This window comes from Acartia tonsa, chromosome 4 (assembly GCF_053477335.1).
Source record: "Acartia tonsa isolate MP-2025a chromosome 4, ASM5347733v1, whole genome shotgun sequence".
NCBI lineage: Eukaryota > Metazoa > Arthropoda > Copepoda > Calanoida > Acartiidae > Acartia > Acartia tonsa.
Genome location: NC_137263.1, coordinates 13,094,247 through 13,113,950, shown reverse-complemented (window position 1 = coordinate 13,113,950; position 19,704 = coordinate 13,094,247). Strand labels below are relative to the sequence as shown.

At 33.2% G+C, this 19,704-nt stretch overlaps 1 protein-coding gene across 1 annotated transcript; it reads left to right on the top strand.

The window, feature by feature from the left end:
• Positions 1–2,741: 2,741 nt before the first annotated feature.
• LOC145316140 (protein Mo25-like) lies at positions 2,742–18,782 on the top strand. Its single transcript, XM_080156461.1, has 10 exons — positions 2,742–2,911; positions 3,544–3,572; positions 4,655–4,836; positions 11,951–12,055; positions 12,511–12,602; positions 13,260–13,394; positions 13,691–13,708; positions 17,258–17,357; positions 18,032–18,150; positions 18,610–18,782. Exons 1-10 carry the CDS (start codon positions 2,790–2,792, stop codon positions 18,671–18,673), a joined length of 966 nt encoding a protein of 321 aa, XP_080012587.1. The 5' UTR covers positions 2,742–2,789; the 3' UTR covers positions 18,674–18,782.
• Positions 18,783–19,704: the final 922 nt, after the last annotated feature.

The window sequence follows — 19,704 nt, the reverse complement described above, 5'->3', positions numbered from 1 at the left end:
TTATATAAAACATTAATATATAATTTATTTTAAAAATAACTATAAAAATGTTTTCACAATAGTTTTGCAATAAAATATTAAAGTAATTAAAAAAAAATATTTATTTATTAAATAAATCACCCCGATTTAAACCGGCAATGCCACTCGGTGAGTGGCGTTGCCGCGCCGGGCCCGCGCCACTGCCCGATTCAAATCGCCCATGCAAATTCGATTTAAAGATTGATATTAATAATTTGATGGTGCGCCAAATGAATCGCCCCGGTTTAAATCACCTATAAACGATTTAAAGATCGAGCTCAGGAGCCTTCAGTATTATTTGGTAGATCAAAAATAAACAATACTGCGAAAAGATTGTATTTGGCCTGCTGAAAATATGGTCGTTTTCTAGTATCATAAACCTCACTCTATCCTATTATAAAAAGTAGTGAGGTTTTTTTTCAATATCCGTTAGGAACCTTTAACTACATGTAAGATTGGATGGGCTTTTTTTAGCTCCCTGGATTGTTTTATGCTATTTTTGCCTTCTCCATCCCAAAAAGAGCCCTAGATGCTAGTGTGGCATCCGCTAGTACAATGTACAGTGCCAAGTTGAACAGAAAATCTTCTAATTATAGAGAAGCTACGCTTATAAAAAGTTATTGGGCCACAAATCCAACATATATAGGCAATTAAATATTTGGCGTGCTGCTGCGCATCTGTACAATTACTCACTCACAATATCAAATAATTTCACACAGTCCCTTAAAATGGCATTAAACCCTCCCCCCCCCCCTCTTTTACTTGAGTAGCATAGACACTCTAAAACTTAGGTATGTCCGACAGATTAATTGCCCATCTCTGTTAAGTAAGTTAGATGACATAATTAATATTTTTTCTTAAGTCATAAACAACGTGAAATTAAATGAGTTATAGATGCAAGCAAATTTATTGATTTATTTTACAGTATTAGTCAGGATAGGCATTGTGGTTTTCTTTTTATTGCGGTGCTTCTTATTGATAACCCGTCCTTTTCAGAGGTCGTTCAAAAATTTATCGTCCATAGGGAAAACAAAAGCAAATTGAGACCGACTCCGACATAAATTGCATTTAGTTTAAAATATATATGTCATTAAAATTGAGAGCCAGAACCTTGCGGGGAAAGTCCTTAGCCTACCTAAACCACAGCAAAATGATAACTTCTTTTAAGGCAGACCAATTTTCATTCTTTTTTTTACATAAAACTTATAAAGAGGGGTTTAAAAGTGACCACTATCATCTCATTGGGATTGTAGCTCTATTTTGCTAGAGGACATTCTATTAGCAAGTTGCGTGTGTCCGCAAATCTAACTATCTCGCCAGAGGTCATTTTATACAGTCTAATTGAATTTGTTTAATGTTGTTAGCTCGTTTGTATAAATCATACTTTTTTAAGGCAAAGCTTATCTATAATTAGCCGGTCGGCACGTCCGTCCGTCCGCAAGGAATTAATTGCTCTTGTCGTTAATTTAGGCATGTTAAAACGATTCGATTTTAAACGTGGCATGGTGATTCCTGTGTTAGTTAGGAACGATTTATAATCGTTACCAGTATGTCCGTATATCCATTTCAAAGATGCTCTATAAGTGACTGTAATTTTCCGTTCTGTCTATATGCTATTTCTCTCTCTCATTCTCTTTAATTTCGTCTTATGAATTAGTCTGTAGACTAAATGTTTAAACGACACTTTCACACAAGTACCTTGTTGAGCACTGCTAACCCAACCCCCTATTATTAAAAATAAGGGAGGGTTCATTTGTTTGTTTATTACCCTAGTTTAGATTAGGTTAGGTTATATTAGGTACTTGGTTACCCCATAAGGTTGAGGAGCCGTAGGTAGAGCCGTAGGAAAAAAATACCTACTCTTATTTTTTTAAATAAGGGGGGGGGGTTAATTATGCTCATTTGAAACTTTGTAAGAAAGCACCGTTTATTAGACTTATATGACCATTATTACTTTACCACAAAAAATGTTGGTTTAAAAATTTTAATTATTAGACTGAACCCTTATCGCCTGTAGTATTTATATTATGAAAAGATTATTGTTTGTTCAATCTGGGATTTGGTGTAATTTCATGAGTTGCAAACCTACTAAATAATTATCTATACATGAAACGTCAGTCTGTCGTGAGGCTAATTAACAAGCACTCTACGCAACCCACTTCTCTGTTATTGGCGGGAGTCTTAAAGAGGTTACCAGTCCCCCCCCCCCCCCTGTTTTAAATGAGCCCTTTGGGGGAAAACACGCCACTTAAAAATAGAAGAGTGATCAATTCCTACTTATACACCTCATTGCACGCCTTTGGCTGCATGCACCCTTACCTTCCAAGAAAAAGAAACTATAAAACTTCACAGGGACTAATACGAGGCTTCACAGATAATTTTCCTTGTTTCTATAATGTTATTTGTCAGTAATACTTTAAAGATTAGTTATCTTATCTATTTAATACCCTCTTTTTAAGAATAATTATAAAGATAAGAAATTAAGAATTATTTGTATGTTTAACATTTTTGTTAGTAATGCAATTTCATAATTAAGGTCAATATGAAATTTTTAGTGAAAAAAAAATATTCTGATTTTAGGAATAGTTATTTATCGCATCGTATTATAGACAACATTCCACGGATATATATTCCTGGGTTTAGGGTTATATGTCCATTTCATCCCTAGTAAGCATCTATTATGGATATTAAATCAAAAGAAGATAAAGTCTTCTTTGATAAAATCTAAGTTATAATGTTTTAGATTTCTAAACTTATATGAAAAGGTAAAAATGCCGAAGTTTGGAAAGTATAAAACCTTGGCGGAGGTGATAAAGGTGACTGTTGAGTTGATTGAGGGACTCAAACCCGATACTCTGGTGCTAGATTCTTCAGATATTTCACAAAATCTAAGGAAATTACTAAAATTATTTCAAAGTTGGATGACAACCTTTATAATTGCAAAGCAAAAACAAACAGACTTATAAACAAGCTAGTAATGACATTTATAGAATATCATGCCTAATCGTGCTTGTAACCTCCATTCAATTAATCTATGGCAATCCGTTAATGAAAGGACAGGCTGACGGACACACTCAAAATCAAGGAAAGCATTCTTTTTAATCATAACTGTTTTTTCATATGAAAGTATTTTCTTTGTTTAATTAGATGATAAAGAAATAGTACGTATTCAAAAAAAATACTTTTCAAATGTATTTGCTTTTATTTATCACAAATTCCAAATATGAAAAATCCTATCTACAACAGAGTACAATTTTAGATAAAAAAATATAATAAATGTATAACTATAGATGTATAAACCAGACAACTAACTGGCCCAAGTCGTGGAAACCCTTTTCGCCTGCCAGCAAAAAACCTTCTCCTCTTTTGTAGCGACTTGGCTGTGTTTATATTTCAATTGGCTGATATTCAAAGATCCAATTGAAAGTCGGCACAGGGTCCCCACATCATGGGTAGGGTTACCTATACCTCGTACCCCCTCTATTCTTTTACTTTAATAAATACCTGATTAGTAATAAAATTCAGAATGTTAAGAGTTTACGTGATGTCCAAAGGTAAGAATAGTTATTTCTCGCATCGTATTATAAACAGCTTTCCGCTGATATACAGTGTGTTTTTTTTATGAGAACTTTTTTGAAAGCAATTTTACCCCACTTATAGTTATCAGAATTTAATGATTGATGGCTTATTTTCTTCGTTTTATATGGGAAATTATGAAACAACCAAAAAAAATTACAGTTTTTGTTGAAAAAGTACAGTGAAGTTGAAAATTAAAAACTTAGGTGACAACATCTAAAAATGGTTTTAGCGCATTTTTCTTATGCTCAAAATTGGATTTTCAGTAGTCGACTTTGGGGGGCCAGTACTTTCTCTCTGATTGAGATATGACCTTCAAACTTTGACCTATTCTAGTACATGTCCCCAATAGTATCTGTATAAATTTATAGCTCTATATCTCAACTTTGAAGCGTTTTGCAGCCATTCTTGCAAAAGGTAGAATATTTGAACATAAGAAAAATGCGCTAAAACCATTTTTAGATGTTGACACCTAAGTTTTTAATTTTCAACTTTACTGTACTTTTTCAACAAAAACTGTAATTTTTTTGGTTGTTTCATAATTTCCCTTAAAAAACGAAGAAAATAAGCCATTAATCATTAAATTCTGATAACTATAAGTGGGGTAAAATTGCTTTCAAAAAAGTTCTCATAAAAAAAAACACACTGTAGAATGTACAATTATAAGATTAAAACCAGTTTTTTAGACCGAGTTGCCGAAGGCATGGGCTAAAAAAACTGGTTTTAATCTTATGATGTACATTTTTATATTCTTAGAAAGCTGGATATAATACGATGCTAGACATAGTTTTTTCGTATCGATGAGAACCGGTTCCTGTCCACCGGATCGAATGAATACGAGAAAAATAGATACTGATTATTTGTTGCTCTGAGCTCCTCGGCTGCATAGTTTTTTTTTGAGTTCGAAGGGGTAAGAATTAAGATAAGTTTTCTTTTCTTGGTTGTTGGTATATTTTAAAAATTAAAGTAAAGAAAATGGTATGGGTTTTAACACACAAAAATTAAAATACTTTTTCTAGTTCTCTGCGAATGGACTTGGTAATTCTTGTCTTTCTTATAGATAACGATGACCAGCCAGCGACCTGGTTCGAGATGTTCAAAACTGACTTCCTTCACAAGATGCTTCAGCTGTTTAAAAACCTGGATTTCGAGGCTAAGAAGGATGCGAGGCTTCTGTTTGTGCATTGTCTGCAGAAGAAAATGGGTTCCAAGTATCCAACAGTTCAGTATATACAGTCAAGGGTGAGTTTTCAAAAGCAGTGGTGCAACTTTTTGTGCTGTTATTATATTAACATAAAATAATAAGTATCATTAAGAATTTTAATGTTTGATGATGGTAATATTATAAACATAATTATATGGCAAATCAGCTGCCATAACGCCATTTTGATAAGTCAGCTAATACTTTTTATTGTTGACTTCGAGAAAAAATATTTAAATACTGAATTAATTTATTGAGAAAAACACCCACTCATAAACTTCAGGATGATCTTTAAAAAAAACTATAATGTGTGATGCTTTTTAGGTTAGGTAAATGGTAAGTTATAAAGCCCTGCAAGGCTAGAGTTATTTGAACTTGATTATATGTCATTAGCAATACTAATTTGAAGGGATAGGTAATAGGTATACCTACTTTATTCCAGCTGTTCATTTTCTATCCATACAGCCGGGATATTAAGTGAAAGGTCAATTGACCGCCAACCCTTTGAATATAAAACCTTTTTCTGAATGTTCTGGAGATGTGTTTATGCATTCTCCATACTCTTGATATTGATGTTACTCGTCAACCCGCGACCGTGGCTCAACACGTAGCGCATCCGCTCGTCGTCGGGAAGGTGTTAGGTTCGAATCTCGGTCCGACACCGCGTCATAACTAAAGACGTTAAAAATGGTTCCCACTGCTACTATGTCAGATGCGCGACGTAAATAGTTAGAGTGGGGGGAATGCCTTAGCCCAAAACAGGCGCAACTCGTTACCATGCACAGTTAGGACTTCTCAGACAAAGGTCGTGCATCACAGAGAGTTGGTTGTCTGTAATGTACTGTACCAAGGGTATGAGGTGATGGACCAAGAGTCTGGCCTTGAGTTGACAAGTTGACTGTTCAGTCCAGGTGCAACTCACCCATACGACATTAGCATTAGCATACTCGTCAGAAGTAATTAACTTTTTTATCGTCCTTACTATGGCGTGGTTCAGTCTGTCACCTGCCTGGCAGCAACAGGAATGTTTCGAAAAACATTACACTTCCATATTCATTATACAGGGATCTTAAGGAATATAAGACACATCCATACTGATGTTAAACAAAATTACCCCTTTCGCAGATAAAAATAAATAGTAGAAAAGTTTAAACACTACTAGTATGGAGACAACTTATCGAAATTCAATAAAAGTTTTTTCGCCAACGAATAAGATAACGTGCTTACCAATATCATTTATAGTCAAATGTTCCTTAAATACCAGTGATTTAAATTTTAATTTCATTTTTTATGTGTCCACTCTGTATGTATGATATATCATATGTAGCAATCGATATATTATTATGAGGATGTTTCACCACATTTTCATGAACTCTAATAAAGTGAAACTCGCAGCTGGTTTAAAGAACGATTCATCCCCATCCACCGATTTTACACACCCACTCCCCTCCTAAAGGAACTGACCAATAAATGAGGTTCATTTTAGCAAGCTAAATTGACTACAAATTCTCGCCTGTCAATATATCCAAGTATATACTATATCCATGTATGCAGGCAAGGAGGAAGGTGTTATATTATCATTATATATCAGGGTGTGCAATCACTTACACATATCATCCAGGGATTTTAAGGGATAAGACAAGGAGTGACAAATTGATTTAGACCCTAAATTAAATTACCCCTTATGTAAAAGTTAAAACTATTCTGATTTTTAATACTCAATCATGATTGAAGAAAGTCCCATAAATTTTTAAACAACGAAGATGAGAACGGGCCCATATAATTTTGGGGATCAGTATAATTTGCAGTCCAATGTCCCCTTTCCTTCCTAATATTATTACATTTACATATTGCTTCATATTTATTAAAAGGCAAATAGCAAATAAACAAACGAGAATGATTTATGATGAGAGTGGAAGAAACAGTTCTTTTGTAATTATATAATTGGACATGTGTCTCAAAAATCAGCCATCTAACGTCATAAAAATGAGGGAGAAGTGGGAAAGAAAAGCCCTAAAAAAAGATGGGTAATCCCTCATTTATGTGACGTAACATGTCTGTTTTTTGAGACATTTTGTCCAGTCACGTCCAGTCACGTAATAATTTGCAGTTCTGATATTTTAAAAATGATACATATGGGGAAGTTTCTGCACACCCTATATGTGATAGACATTCACAAAAATTGTTGTGAATATTCAATTTTTGATAATGATTTGGCTGTCAATGAGCCGCCAATATTGACTAGATCTTCAATTCCAGAGATGGGGATAGGTCTTTGCAAGAAAAAAATAACTCATACAGATTTATTAGTGGTTGCGCCCCTAGCATCTAGAGGCTGTATTTTTTAAGTTATATGGTAGGGCAGAAAATGGCCTGAAACCATACTCAGACTTATTCATAAAAATAAAATAGCCTAAAATCATCTCAGGATCTATAAGAAGCTTCACTGTAAAGTAGAACAATATCTGTTCAGTTGCGGTTAGCGAGATCCTTCACCAGAGATAAAAATTTTCATATGTTTATTTATTAAGTTGTACAAATCAAAGAGTATTTCAAATTTACATCTTCTTTTATATGCATTGATTAGTTTGCTATTGTACACTTACATACATGTTAAATCTACTTTGTCTCCGTAATCTAATAATACGACCAAACAAAACTTATTTAAGCCAAAACTTAGTAACTAGACAAAGTGTCTAATAAATCAGCCTTGTGACGTCATAAGAATGAGGGAGATGAGAGGTGAAGTGGGAAAGAAAACCTCTAAAAAAGAGATGGATAATCCCTCATTTTTATGACGCAATAGGGCTGATTTTTGGGACACTTTGTCCAGTTACCAAAACTTATTGTTGTAAGTAATTTTCTCTGTTTTCATACTAATTATTCCTTCTTGGAATAATCATGTCTCATACTTAAAACTACACACACACAAACATACACGCTTGTATGTGTGTATGTGTGTGTGTATGTGTATGTATGTGTGTGTGTATGTATAAAATGTAAAAGTATAAGGACGACTATTATTATCTTTGATACAGCACATTCATTATGTTTAAGAGAGACCATACAAAACTTATTATATTCTAGATTTTAGTTATGTCATGTTAGGCAGGGATCTAAAGGAATAAGACAATTGCTGATAAATTGATGTTCATCCCCAATAATGATACAGAAAATTACCAATTCTGTAAATTAAAATTAATGGTTGAAACGTTTAGATACTAAACTTAATAAACCAATCAATCAAATTCATTAAAAGTCCACTAAGTTGTTGAGCCAACGAATAAGAAAATGTTATTATTATAAAACTAATGTAATAAACAGCCCAATATAGAAAAATATTATTAAAACGAATATTTGTTTTATTTTAAAGTATACTTAAATCTACCTTCCTTTCAAGCGAATTTGAAAGTTGCTTTGCTTGTAATACCGTTTATATCGTCCCATGAATCACTATTCTTATTTTAAAGAAATAGAATTATACTATCATGTAAAAATTCAATTTCCAAAAGGTTGTAATAAAACTATATGTATAGGTAAATTTATAGAACTTATTGATATTATCCTCTTAGAAATTTTTTTTTCAATATTGAAAATTTGAGTACCCCCCCCTCCGACAGCGAACTATGAACTCTGGCTGCAGCGCTCGGCTCCCTAGCCTGCCTAGCCGCAGCCCTCGGCACCCTTGCCTGCCTAGCCACAGCGCTCGGCCCCTTTGCCTGCCTAGCCGCAGCGCTCGGCTCCCTAGCCTAAAACCTAACCTAACCTAAAATAGTTGTTCGTCGGTAGTCGGGGGGGTACAAAATTGAAAAAAATCTTTCTAAGAGGATAACGCCAACTTATTATATATTAGGCAGAGAAGCAATTAAGAATTTGAAATATTGCTGTTTTATAAGACTACCTTCATTATAGGGCCTATAATTTTATCTTAGTCCTGAACTAAAAGCCTATCATATCATATCCACATGAATAAAGTGTGCATTCAAAGTTTCATAAAACAGATTATAGTCTATGTAGCTCAAACTCCCAAGCTTTTTTGGGGGGAGGGGAATTGATTTTGGATTAATTTACCTATTTAAAAGCAGGGAGGAATGTCTTGGATTAAACAGATGCAACTCAGTACTATGCAAAGTTAGGACTCGTGCAAACAAAGGTCAAGCAATCAAAGAGTTGGTTGTATGATTTAGTTTTTAATCATTTTAAGAGTAAAGAAAGAAGAAGATTTTTTTTATTTTTCGATTTCCGATTTTTTACGTTAAATTGAATACACACTAGTGTTTTGTCCATTTGTGTTTTATACAGAATATCAATTCAATATTTATATGCAAGCAACTTTATTCAAGTTTATAAAATTTCCAGAAATTGTTTTACGTATTTAATATCGATCCTGTTGGGTACATTTTATGCAAAAAAAAATAGATAAAAGCGGCAATCAGTAGCTTATAGAGGCGTTATTGCATATGCAGTTGAACTTTTCTTTTATTTATATTTTTTATTTAATTTTATCACTTTAATTGCTTTTAGTCTACAATTGAGCGGTTAGACTTTAAGAGGAGCTGCGCCCCTGAAATATTTTGTTTTCGAGTTATTATATAATTTTCTACAATATAAAACATTTCTTTGCATAGTTTGATTATCTTATTTTTCTCAAGAGACAGAGTTTGATTCTGATTTATATGAAATTGAACATTCATATAGCCCAGGGAATGAGGGTACATTGTGTTGTTTATTACACTAGTTCCCAAAGTTTTTATAAGGACTCATCTTATTCGTTGGCTCAACAACTATGAGAACTTTTAATGAATTTTGATTGATTGGTTTATTAGTTGAGGATATAACCACTAATTGTAATCTACAGAAAGGGTAATTTTGTGTATTATTATTGGGGATGTACATATATTTATATGCTTTTGTCTTATCCCTTTAGATCCCTACATATAGCCGGCTCCAAGCTAAATTCCCTGCCATAGTCAATCATCAACATTTTATACAATATTTTATGAATATTAAAACAATATCTATCACTCACTATAAAGCAAATATCATTTAGTAATGACTAGTGCATCGCTTTGTAAATTCATTTTAGCTTTTTAATGCTTTAAAAGTAGCATTGCTTTTCTTTAATTTGCTCATGTTTTCTGCTTTGAAAAAAAGGGAGATGGTCTCCATGGAGTATCTATACTAAGAGTGTGTATAATCAATATTATTATCTAGCCTGACATGCTACATGAGCAAGCTGTGTGACCTGTATATGAGCCAGGGAGATGGTCTCCATGGAGTACCTATGCTAAGAGTGTGTATAATTAATATTATTATCTAGCCTGACATGCTTCATGTGCTGTGTGACCTGTATATGAGCCAGGGAGATGGTCTCCATGGAGTAACTATGCTAAGAGTGTGTATAATTAATATTATTATCTAGCCTGACATGCTACAAGAGCTGTGTGACCTGTATATATGCCAGGGAGATGGTCTCCATGGAGTAACTATACTAAGAGTGTGTATAATCAATATTATTATCTAGCCTGACATGTTACATGAGCTGTGTGACCTGTATATGAGCCAGGGAGATGGTCTCCATGGAGTACCTATACTAAGAGTGTGTATAATTAATATTATTATCTAGCCTGACATGTCACATGAGCTGTGTGACCTGTATATGAGCCAGGGAGATGGTCTCCATGGAGTACCTATACTAAGAGTGTGTATAATTAATATTATTATCTAGCCTGACATGTTACATGAGCTGTGTGACCTGTATATGAGCCAGGGAGATGGTCTCCATGGAGTAACTATGCTAAGAGTGTGTATAATTAATATTATTATCTAGCCTGACATGCTACATGAGCTGTGTGACCTGTATATGAGCCAGAAGGCGGCCTCCATGGAGTAACTATACTAAGAATGTGTATAATCAATATTATTATCTAGCCTGATATGCTACATGAGCTGTGTGACCTGTATATGAGCCAGGGAGATGGTCTCCATGGAGTAACTATACTAAGAGTGTGTATAATTAATATTATTATCTAGCCTGACATGCTTCATGTGCTGTGTGACCTGTATATGAGCCAGGGAGATGGTCTCCATGGAGTAACTATGCTAAGAGTGTATATAATTAATATTATTATCTAGCCTGACATGCTACATGAGCTGTGTGACCTGTATATGAGCCAGGGAGATGGTCTCCATGGAGTAACTATACTAAGAATGTGTATAATTAATATTATTATCCAGCCTGACATGCTACATGAGCTGTGTGACCTGTATATGAGCCAGGGAGATGGTCTCCATGGAGTAACTATGCTAAGAGTGTGTATAATCAATATTATTATCTAGCCTGATATGCTACATGAGCTGTGTGACCTGTATATGAGCCAGGGAGATGGTCTCCATGGAGTAACTATGCTAAGAGTGTGTATAATTAATATTATTATCTAGCCTGATATGCTACATGAGCTGTGTGACCTGTATATGAGCCAGGGAGATGGTCTCCATGGAGTAACTATACTAAGAGTGTGTATAATTAATATTATTATCTAGCCTGACATGCTACATGAGCTGTGTGACCTGTATATGAGCCAGGGAGATGGTCTCCATGGAGTAACTATGCTAAGAGTGTGTATAATTAATATTATTATCTAGCCTGACATGCTACATGAGCTGTGTGACCTGTATATGAGCCAGGGAGACGGCCTCCATGGAGTAACTATGCTAAGAGTGTGTATAATTAATATTATTATCTAGCCTGACATGCTACATGAGCTGTGTGACCTGTATATGAGCCAGGGATATGGTCTCCATGGAGTAACTATACTAAGAGTTTGTATAATCAATATTATTATCTAGCCTGATATGCTACATGAGCTGTGTGTCCTGTATATGAGCCATGGAGATGGTCTCCATGGAGTAACTATACTAAGAGTTTGTATAATCAATATTATTATCTAGCCTGACATGCTACATGAGCTGTGTGACCTGTATATGAGCCAGGGAGATGGTCTCCATGGAGTAACTATACTAAGAGTTTGTATAATCAATATTATTATCTAGCCTGACATGCTACATGAGCTGTGTGACCTGTATATGAGCCAGGGAGATGGTCTCCATGGAGTAACTATACTAAGAGTGTGTATAATTAATATTATTATCTAGCCTGACATGCTACATGAGCTGTGTGACCTGTATATGAGCCAGGGAGATGGTCTCCATGGAGGACCTATGCTAAGAGAATGTATCAATTATCCTGAACTGGCCGAGGTAAAATTACGGAAACTGTGGTCAACAAAGAAAAAGAAAATCATGCAATATTATAAGAGATACTTCGAGCACATAGACTAATAAATCATAGTTCTCAAAGTTAGTCATAAGGCCAATTTGAATAATCTGAACATATTATTGTTTCTAAATTTTGTCCTTTTTCAGTTGGACGGATTACTGTGTCTGACGACCATCGAGAGCAATAAATCTATTATTAGCAAAAAAAAACTCATTTCCAGTATGGCTTAGAAACCGATTAATATCCACTGGATTAGAACCAGTTCTCAACTATTCTGAAAAATCATGTATTATAGACAATTTTCCACATGTATTAAAATAAAAATCACAAAAGTCGTTTTAATCTTTTAATTTTCATTTTTAATATCAAAATGCGATGCGATAAATAACTATTATGATTATAGTAAATATTACAGCTTTATAATTTTTATTTTCAGATTTTTCTTCACTCCGAATATTTCTATGATTTGTTTAAATATTCTGAGTTGCCAACTTTTGACCTGGCTTCAGATGCTTTTGCAACCCTTAGGTAATTATATATCCTAAATTATTAGTAGTAACTTGTGTGTATGTGTGTGTATACTATGATCTCGTATACGGCTTGACGGATCGTCCTACCGTTTTCTGGATCAAATTCAAGGTTTGGGCTGTTTGGTGTAGAAAGTTGTATAAAAACTTCTATAAACAATAAGGCTTCAAGCAAGAAATACAATCGTTGATAAAATGTTCTTCAATTAAAAAGGGAAGCTACTCTATAATTAACTCTTATCGTTAATCTCAGCATGTAAGAATTGTCTGATCTATTTTAACTATGCATGATGATTGCTGTAATAGTGGGACAACTTTACAATTTTACCAGAAAGTCCGTAATAAATATTAAAACATGCTGACTTCTAACTTTTCTCAAAAAAATTTGAGTTTAGGCCAAATAAGATAGGTTCATTGTAGAAATGGCCGTAGTATATTGAGGAATCCGTAGCCATTGCATTTTGATTCCTGTTCTTTTACCACTCTCAGCTGCCATCCATCTGCTCTTAAGCATCTACAGCGGCTAAGTTTGCAGCTGTTCGTATTCAGTACTGGATAATGGTACCTTTAGCCGCATTTTTCAGATTTAATTGCTAAATCACTGTGTTATATAATTGTTAGACTGAATATATAACTAATCAATAATTGACAACTATAGGCATTCCTTGACCCGTCACAAGAAGCTTGCCAGCAAGTTCCTGGAGGACAACTATGAGAAGTTCTTCACTGTGTACGAGCTGATGTTGGCCAGCCAGAACTATGCTACTAGAAGACAATACCTCAAACTTCTTAGGAATATCTTTACAATATGAACATTGAACAATTATCTTGCAATACTAAAAACTTTGATTTACTTTGGAACTTAAATTTTAACTAATAACTCATATTTGCTGGCTTAAAAATTCTTGTTTTGGTTGTACAAATAATCTTCAAACTTTTCCTCCAATAGTTTTAATACATCTATATATCATAATTAGGGATTTGCATAAATTTATCGTCCATTGTCTTATCCCTCAAAATCACTGGTTATGTCGGGCCATATACCTTTAATTAGATTTTACTATATTTTAAAGATATTTTTTGTATTAGTGACCTTCTCTTGGACAGGTAAAATATCTATTGAATCTAAAGAATAGGAAGATATTACAGTACAGGTTTTAGTATTTCTATGTATATCTAAGTTTTTCTACAAAAATATTCATCAGTGCAAAATAGTATTTGTTTCAATTTCTAATAACAATAGCAAGTTTGTTTGTTTTTTCTCATAGTCAATTATACCTCAAACGTCTGGCCTGATTAGTTTTAGCTTTGCAGGGATTGATGAAATGTTTTGAAGCAATATTTTCAAATTAGAGAAATTCTATTATTTTCAAAAACCCATTATTAACTTTTAAAATCACACGTTCTTTCAACAAGTATTTATAAAAAGACATTAAAAGGCTTGAGCAAAATCTTAGATATAAAACTATTGTAAATTTAAAGGAATTTTTACTTCAGACAAAAAAAAATTTTGAGAGTTTCCCTTGTCCAAAACTTGAACGATTTTTCCAAAATCCTATCCCTTCCTTTCCTGCTTTTTTTTTGGTAACCTTGCAGATTTGCATGCTTACAAAAAAGTAACTAAAAATAGAGGACTAAACAAGATATGAAAAATTCCACAAGAACGATTGAGTTCGCAATGAGTGAGCAATATAACACAGAATTAATATGTAATAATAAAAGCACCGATTTGAAGCTGGAACGTTTGTTTCCAGAGATGGATCAATGGCTAACAAATAATAAACAATGATTCCAATTATACATAACTAACACAGTATATAGTTATGAAAGTGTTATTTATTTGATTTATTTGTCTCAGACCTGTGTTTGGTGATATTTTGATTTTAGAAAATTTGCTTAAGGTGGTTTAAGATCAGCTAGACGGTCAAACGTATAGAGTACCTTAAAACATTAAGAAACAAATAGGAAAAGGGAAATCAAGCGACTACAGCGTGACCTGAGCCTTACAGACCAACAAACTAGGGTTTGTCTGCTAAAATATGAAAGTTTTTAATGATTTACATTTCTTTGATTTGTCCTTCTGTTACAAAATTCTAATACTCCTATTTTGTGTACATTAATACCCATTTCATTTAATACAACAGTTTTTGTTCCCATCCAAATAGGCTTGTAAAATCTTAAGTGAAAAGTGTAAAAAGTAGGAGCGTGCCCAGGATTTTGCTAGGGAGGTGCACAATTCTGAGGGGGGGGGGGGTGGCGTGGGGGGGTTATGTCGAGATTGGAGGATGGTGGTACGGAAAAGAGGATGTATATATTATCTTACACCAGATTTTCATGTTCTCTAATAAAGTGAAACTCGCAGCGGGCTACAATAACGATATCCCCCATCCCCCTTCTAATGGATGAACGAACTGATCAAAAAATAAGTTCCATATCAGAAACCTAAATCGACGATAGATTTTACCCTGTCATAGTGTCCATGTATATTCTACATCCATTAACTTAAAATAATGAGAATGAGGAAATCTGTGTTTCATTTTTTGTAAGCAGAGGTGTATAAATTATTTCTGCCAAGGGGAGTATCAACACCCCCTATACAAAACTTCTGCACGACCCTGGTAAAAAGACTGAGTAAAGAATTTTCTGCATCTCCACGTTAAGGTCATACAAATATTTACATCCCTGTCAATCTTTTTGTGCTGTTATCTTATCAAAATAAGGTATAAGAGAATGGTAGAGTATTACAAAAAACATTTTTTTTAAATATTGATTCTGGCATTTATGGGTGTATTGAGAAAAAAATTCATTCAACGTTGTTGCTCTAATTTTATATTTTGAGAGTGTCCATAAAGGGCATAGGTCTAAATGTAAAAGTAAAGCTTGACTGACAGACTCACAGTCATTTTTAGAGTGACTTCGCTATTAGAAAAATACTTATAAGAAAATGAATAAATACTGGCTATTATATCAAGGCTTACCTAATGCCCCTGATATTGGGGGTGTGCAATTGCCTTAAGAGTTTAACATACACACTGATGAATAAATTAAAGCAGGCGTTTGATGGTGTGAGTGAACCAAATGAAAAGGGACTGTTCTAACGTGTTACTAATTGTTGAACCAACATCGAGTACATTGCAGGAATGTCAAGGCATAAGACAATGGACGATAAATCCTGCGAACTCTCCTTTTGTGATAAACAAGAATCCCCAATTATGAAGACAACAGAAAAGTTTCAACAATACCCTAAAAGTCAACAAATTGCAGAATAAAAATAAACAAACTTTAGAGGCAGTATTTTTTGCAGTCCATGTCCTCTCTATCCTTGGTACATTGTGGTGTTTCATTATATCCGCATATGAGTCTGTTTATTTAGATACATTAGATATAGTATTATAATAATAAACTAGTGGCTACGCCCCTAGAGGCCTCTATGGGGCACTTGAGGAGGAGAGAGTCGAATTTAATAATTCAATTTCTTATTTTAGATTTTAAAAGAAAAAGTAAAAAAAAAAATTTGGGAGGGGATTTTTCATTTTTTTGGGGGGTTGGGGGTGTCCCACCCCCCAAGAAAATAGTTATAAACCTTCCCGGGACCAATAAGAAGCTACCCTGTTAAGGAGAACCCAATCGGTTCAGCGGTTAGCGAGATCCTTTGGTACAAACATACAAACACACAAACACACAGACACACAAACACACAAACATCCTGTTACTTTATTATAAGGATGTATAACTTTACTTTAATAATCAAAGATTAAAATCTAGTCTTTTGTTGCATATACTATTTATTAACCTTGCCAATAACTCAGTGCAGTTTGACGGACAAACGGACAGACTCTTACTATATGGTAGCTGTGCTACTAAAGTCTGTGCTACAATGACAGCACACCCCTGAGCTGGCAAAAACTAGTCATTAATTTGAACCTTACAAGGCATTGCTAAATTTCACATTAGGGGATGATATATAATTATTTATATACAAGCTATTCATAGCTACAAGTATTCATATATGTTATATGGTTTAAGAAACAAAAATTAACTATTGGTAATTTTTATAGAAAAAAAATTGCATTTGTTCAAAATTTAAAATATAAGTATATTTAGAATCTTGTAAATTCTATTTACACACTAATCGTCTGTCCTACTTTAATTGGTAATTGGTAGAAAATTGCAAAACTATGGAATGAGAAGAATTTTTTACCAACTTTCCGCTAATTAAACTTATCAATATTGACTTAATATGTATTGTTTTTTTTTTTTTAATGTTATTGTAATGAACTACAGTCGTAGTCAGGTTTATTATATTACGATAGTTATTAGAATCTCTAATTTTGACTGACAGAAAAGTTATAAAACATTTTCTTTATGGCTTAAAAACCGATAAATATCCGCTGGATTATAACCGGTTCTCGGCCATACTGAAATTTCTTGTATGGCATCAAATTACAGACAATTTTCCACGAATATCAAAATAAAAATCATAAAATCAATTCCAGTTTTGTTAGCCTGAGCTTTCGGCCCCACGGGTCTAACTAAACTGGTTCTTACCTTATAATTTTAATTTTAATATCCACAGAAAGCTGTCTTTAGTACGATGCGATAAATAAGTTTTCTTGTATCAGAAAAAAATATATCAAACTTCAATCCTTTTTGTAGGTCTAATTTTTGTGTGATGGCTGAATACATATTGAACCCACATTATTTGAAAACTATGATGGTTCTACTCAAGGATAGTTCACCCAGCATTCAGTTTGAGGTAATTGAAATGTTTGAGGAGAAAATGTAATTTTCAGGGATGTAATAAAAAACAATGAAAAGAAACTACACCTTTAGTTGGAAGTTCTTTATATTGCCTAAAAAAAAATGACGTAATACAATACAAATGACCATTAATAGGACGATTCACAGACTAAATTTCCAATGGCAGACCAGTATACATTTTAATTGACCAATGGTAGGCCAGTATGACGTCATTTTCCTTCCTTTGATTGTACTGGAGGTCTAACTGTGCTAACTAGAGATAAGTTGTGCCTATTCATGGGTTAAGGCACTATACGTGATCTAACTATTGATGTCATGCACTTGATAGCTTTTTCAAATATTTTCAAATTTTTGTGTAAAGATTCTTTTCTATATACTAGTATTTTTTATTGGTGGGTCTAATGGTTAGATTAAATACGCATTAAAAAGGATTTTTAGAAAATAGTATAAAAATAGTGATATAATTTATAAACAAGTGGCTTATAAAGAAATTAATAGATACGATTTTTTCCATTATCATAGAATTTGTGACGTCTTTAATGGTAGTTATACCAACCTTCCAACCCAAAGAACTTATAAAGTAGCTTTGCTATTTAAGATTAACAATTAACCAAAAACAAATTGATGATTACGGATTTAAAAATGAAATAGGACATGATTTGCTTTCAGGCGTTTCATGTTTTCAAAATTCTGGTTGCTAACCCGACAAAACCTGAGGCTATTGTTGACATCCTAACAAGAAACAAGTCAAAATTGATTCGCTTGCTAGAGAACTTCCTACCAGATAGGTTAGTTATTTATTATTTCAGAATAAAGCTGCCGTACACTGGTTGAATATTTTTTAAGAGTAAAAATTGTATTTGTATTTTATACAGAACAAGCTTTACCTTAATGTTGAGTTTAAATTTAATTCTTTCTAACCCTTTAAATTAAAGGATTTTGTGTATTTACCCTCCTTGGTCATCAAATTTTTTAATTAAACCAAGCTTTGCTTTGACTTAAACTTTTTACCTTACCGGCAGCTCTAAAAACGAAAAGAACTTTAGTCAATTAGCTTATTTTTTCATATTTGTAACTAATTTGGTAAAATCTTCATCTGAACCAAAAATTAGCTATTTTTGATAATAAAAAGATATCTTAAACGTCTAATTGATTTGTACTGTTCAATGAAGTTACGTGCTTTTAAGTTATTTTCTTTTTTATCTGAATGGGAAATTTGATTTTATCAAATTCAAATATTATTTTAGGGATTCCGATGAACAATTTTTACAAGAAAAAGAATATCTACTTAATCAAATAAAAGAGATGTAAATTAATTCATGTATTGTATATCATAAATATTGCTTGAAAATTTAAAATATATAACAGTATTTTTTTAAATATAAATTTTATCATTGGCAATAAAAAAAATTCAAAAAAACTGTCACAATTAGGCCGCCATTTGCTGTCAGCAAAGTAATCCAAATTGGTAGCTTTAATAGAAATAGAGATTGCAATTTATTTTTATACGCTGAAACAATCGTTTTTTTAAGAAAGTAGTGTTCTTCAAATTTGACACAATAAAAACTGTCCCGAATTTGTATTAATTTTGAGGAACACGACTCCAGTTACGTCATATTTTCTTTCCCGAAAAAGGGAAGGGTGAAAGAAAAAAAGGGAAGGGGGGAAGAAAAAAGAGATGGGAGAAAAGGGGTTTTTCCCCATCTCTTTTGAAGAGATTTTCTTCCCCCCTTCCCTTTTTCGGGAAAGAAAAATATGACGTCACTGGAGTCGTGTTCCTCAAAATTAATACAAATTCGGGACAGTTTTTATTGTGTCGTGAATTAGACGTACCCATTAATTTCTATATGATCCAGCTTTTAAATTCGTCTATTAGTGGCATATCCATGTATCATTAGATGTGGCAAAAACTAGCAAACAACCTTCCTCTGAATGCATACTAAATTTATTGCTCGGGACATATCAAAATAGAAGTTTTAAAATTATTAATAGGTTGATTGAAGCTGTATCTACAACTGAATTAATTTGAAGAAAAAATATTTGGTAATTTCAGTTGATTTTTTTTTGATTTTGGGTAAAAATGGTTCGTAGTAAAGACGACCTTTTTATCTGCCCCCCAAATATCATTTTAAATTCATTTCTCTTGTTGGTTATAACTTATTCCTGGGCTAATTGAAAGTTTTTTTACGTAATAATAATTATTCGTATGTATGTCCAGTAAGACATAAAAAATGAAAATTAAACTATTTTACAGACATTTTATATAAGGATAAATATCCTAAATATCTAATTCAATAGATTTGTATTTTTAAAATTCATTACTTACATATTTGTCTATTACA

Bases quoted from the DNA above. Each gene is read 5' to 3' on its own strand.
- LOC145316140 (XM_080156461.1), top strand. From the start codon at position 2,790: ATGCCGAAGTTTGGAAAGTATAAAACCTTGGCGGAGGTGATAAAGGTG. The intron at 2,912-3,543 runs GAAATTACTAAA...AATAAAATTCAG, and splicing joins GATATTTCACAAAATCTAAG to AATGTTAAGAGTTTACGTGA. The intron at 17,358-18,031 runs GTAATTGAAATG...ATTTGCTTTCAG, and splicing joins CACCCAGCATTCAGTTTGAG to GCGTTTCATGTTTTCAAAAT.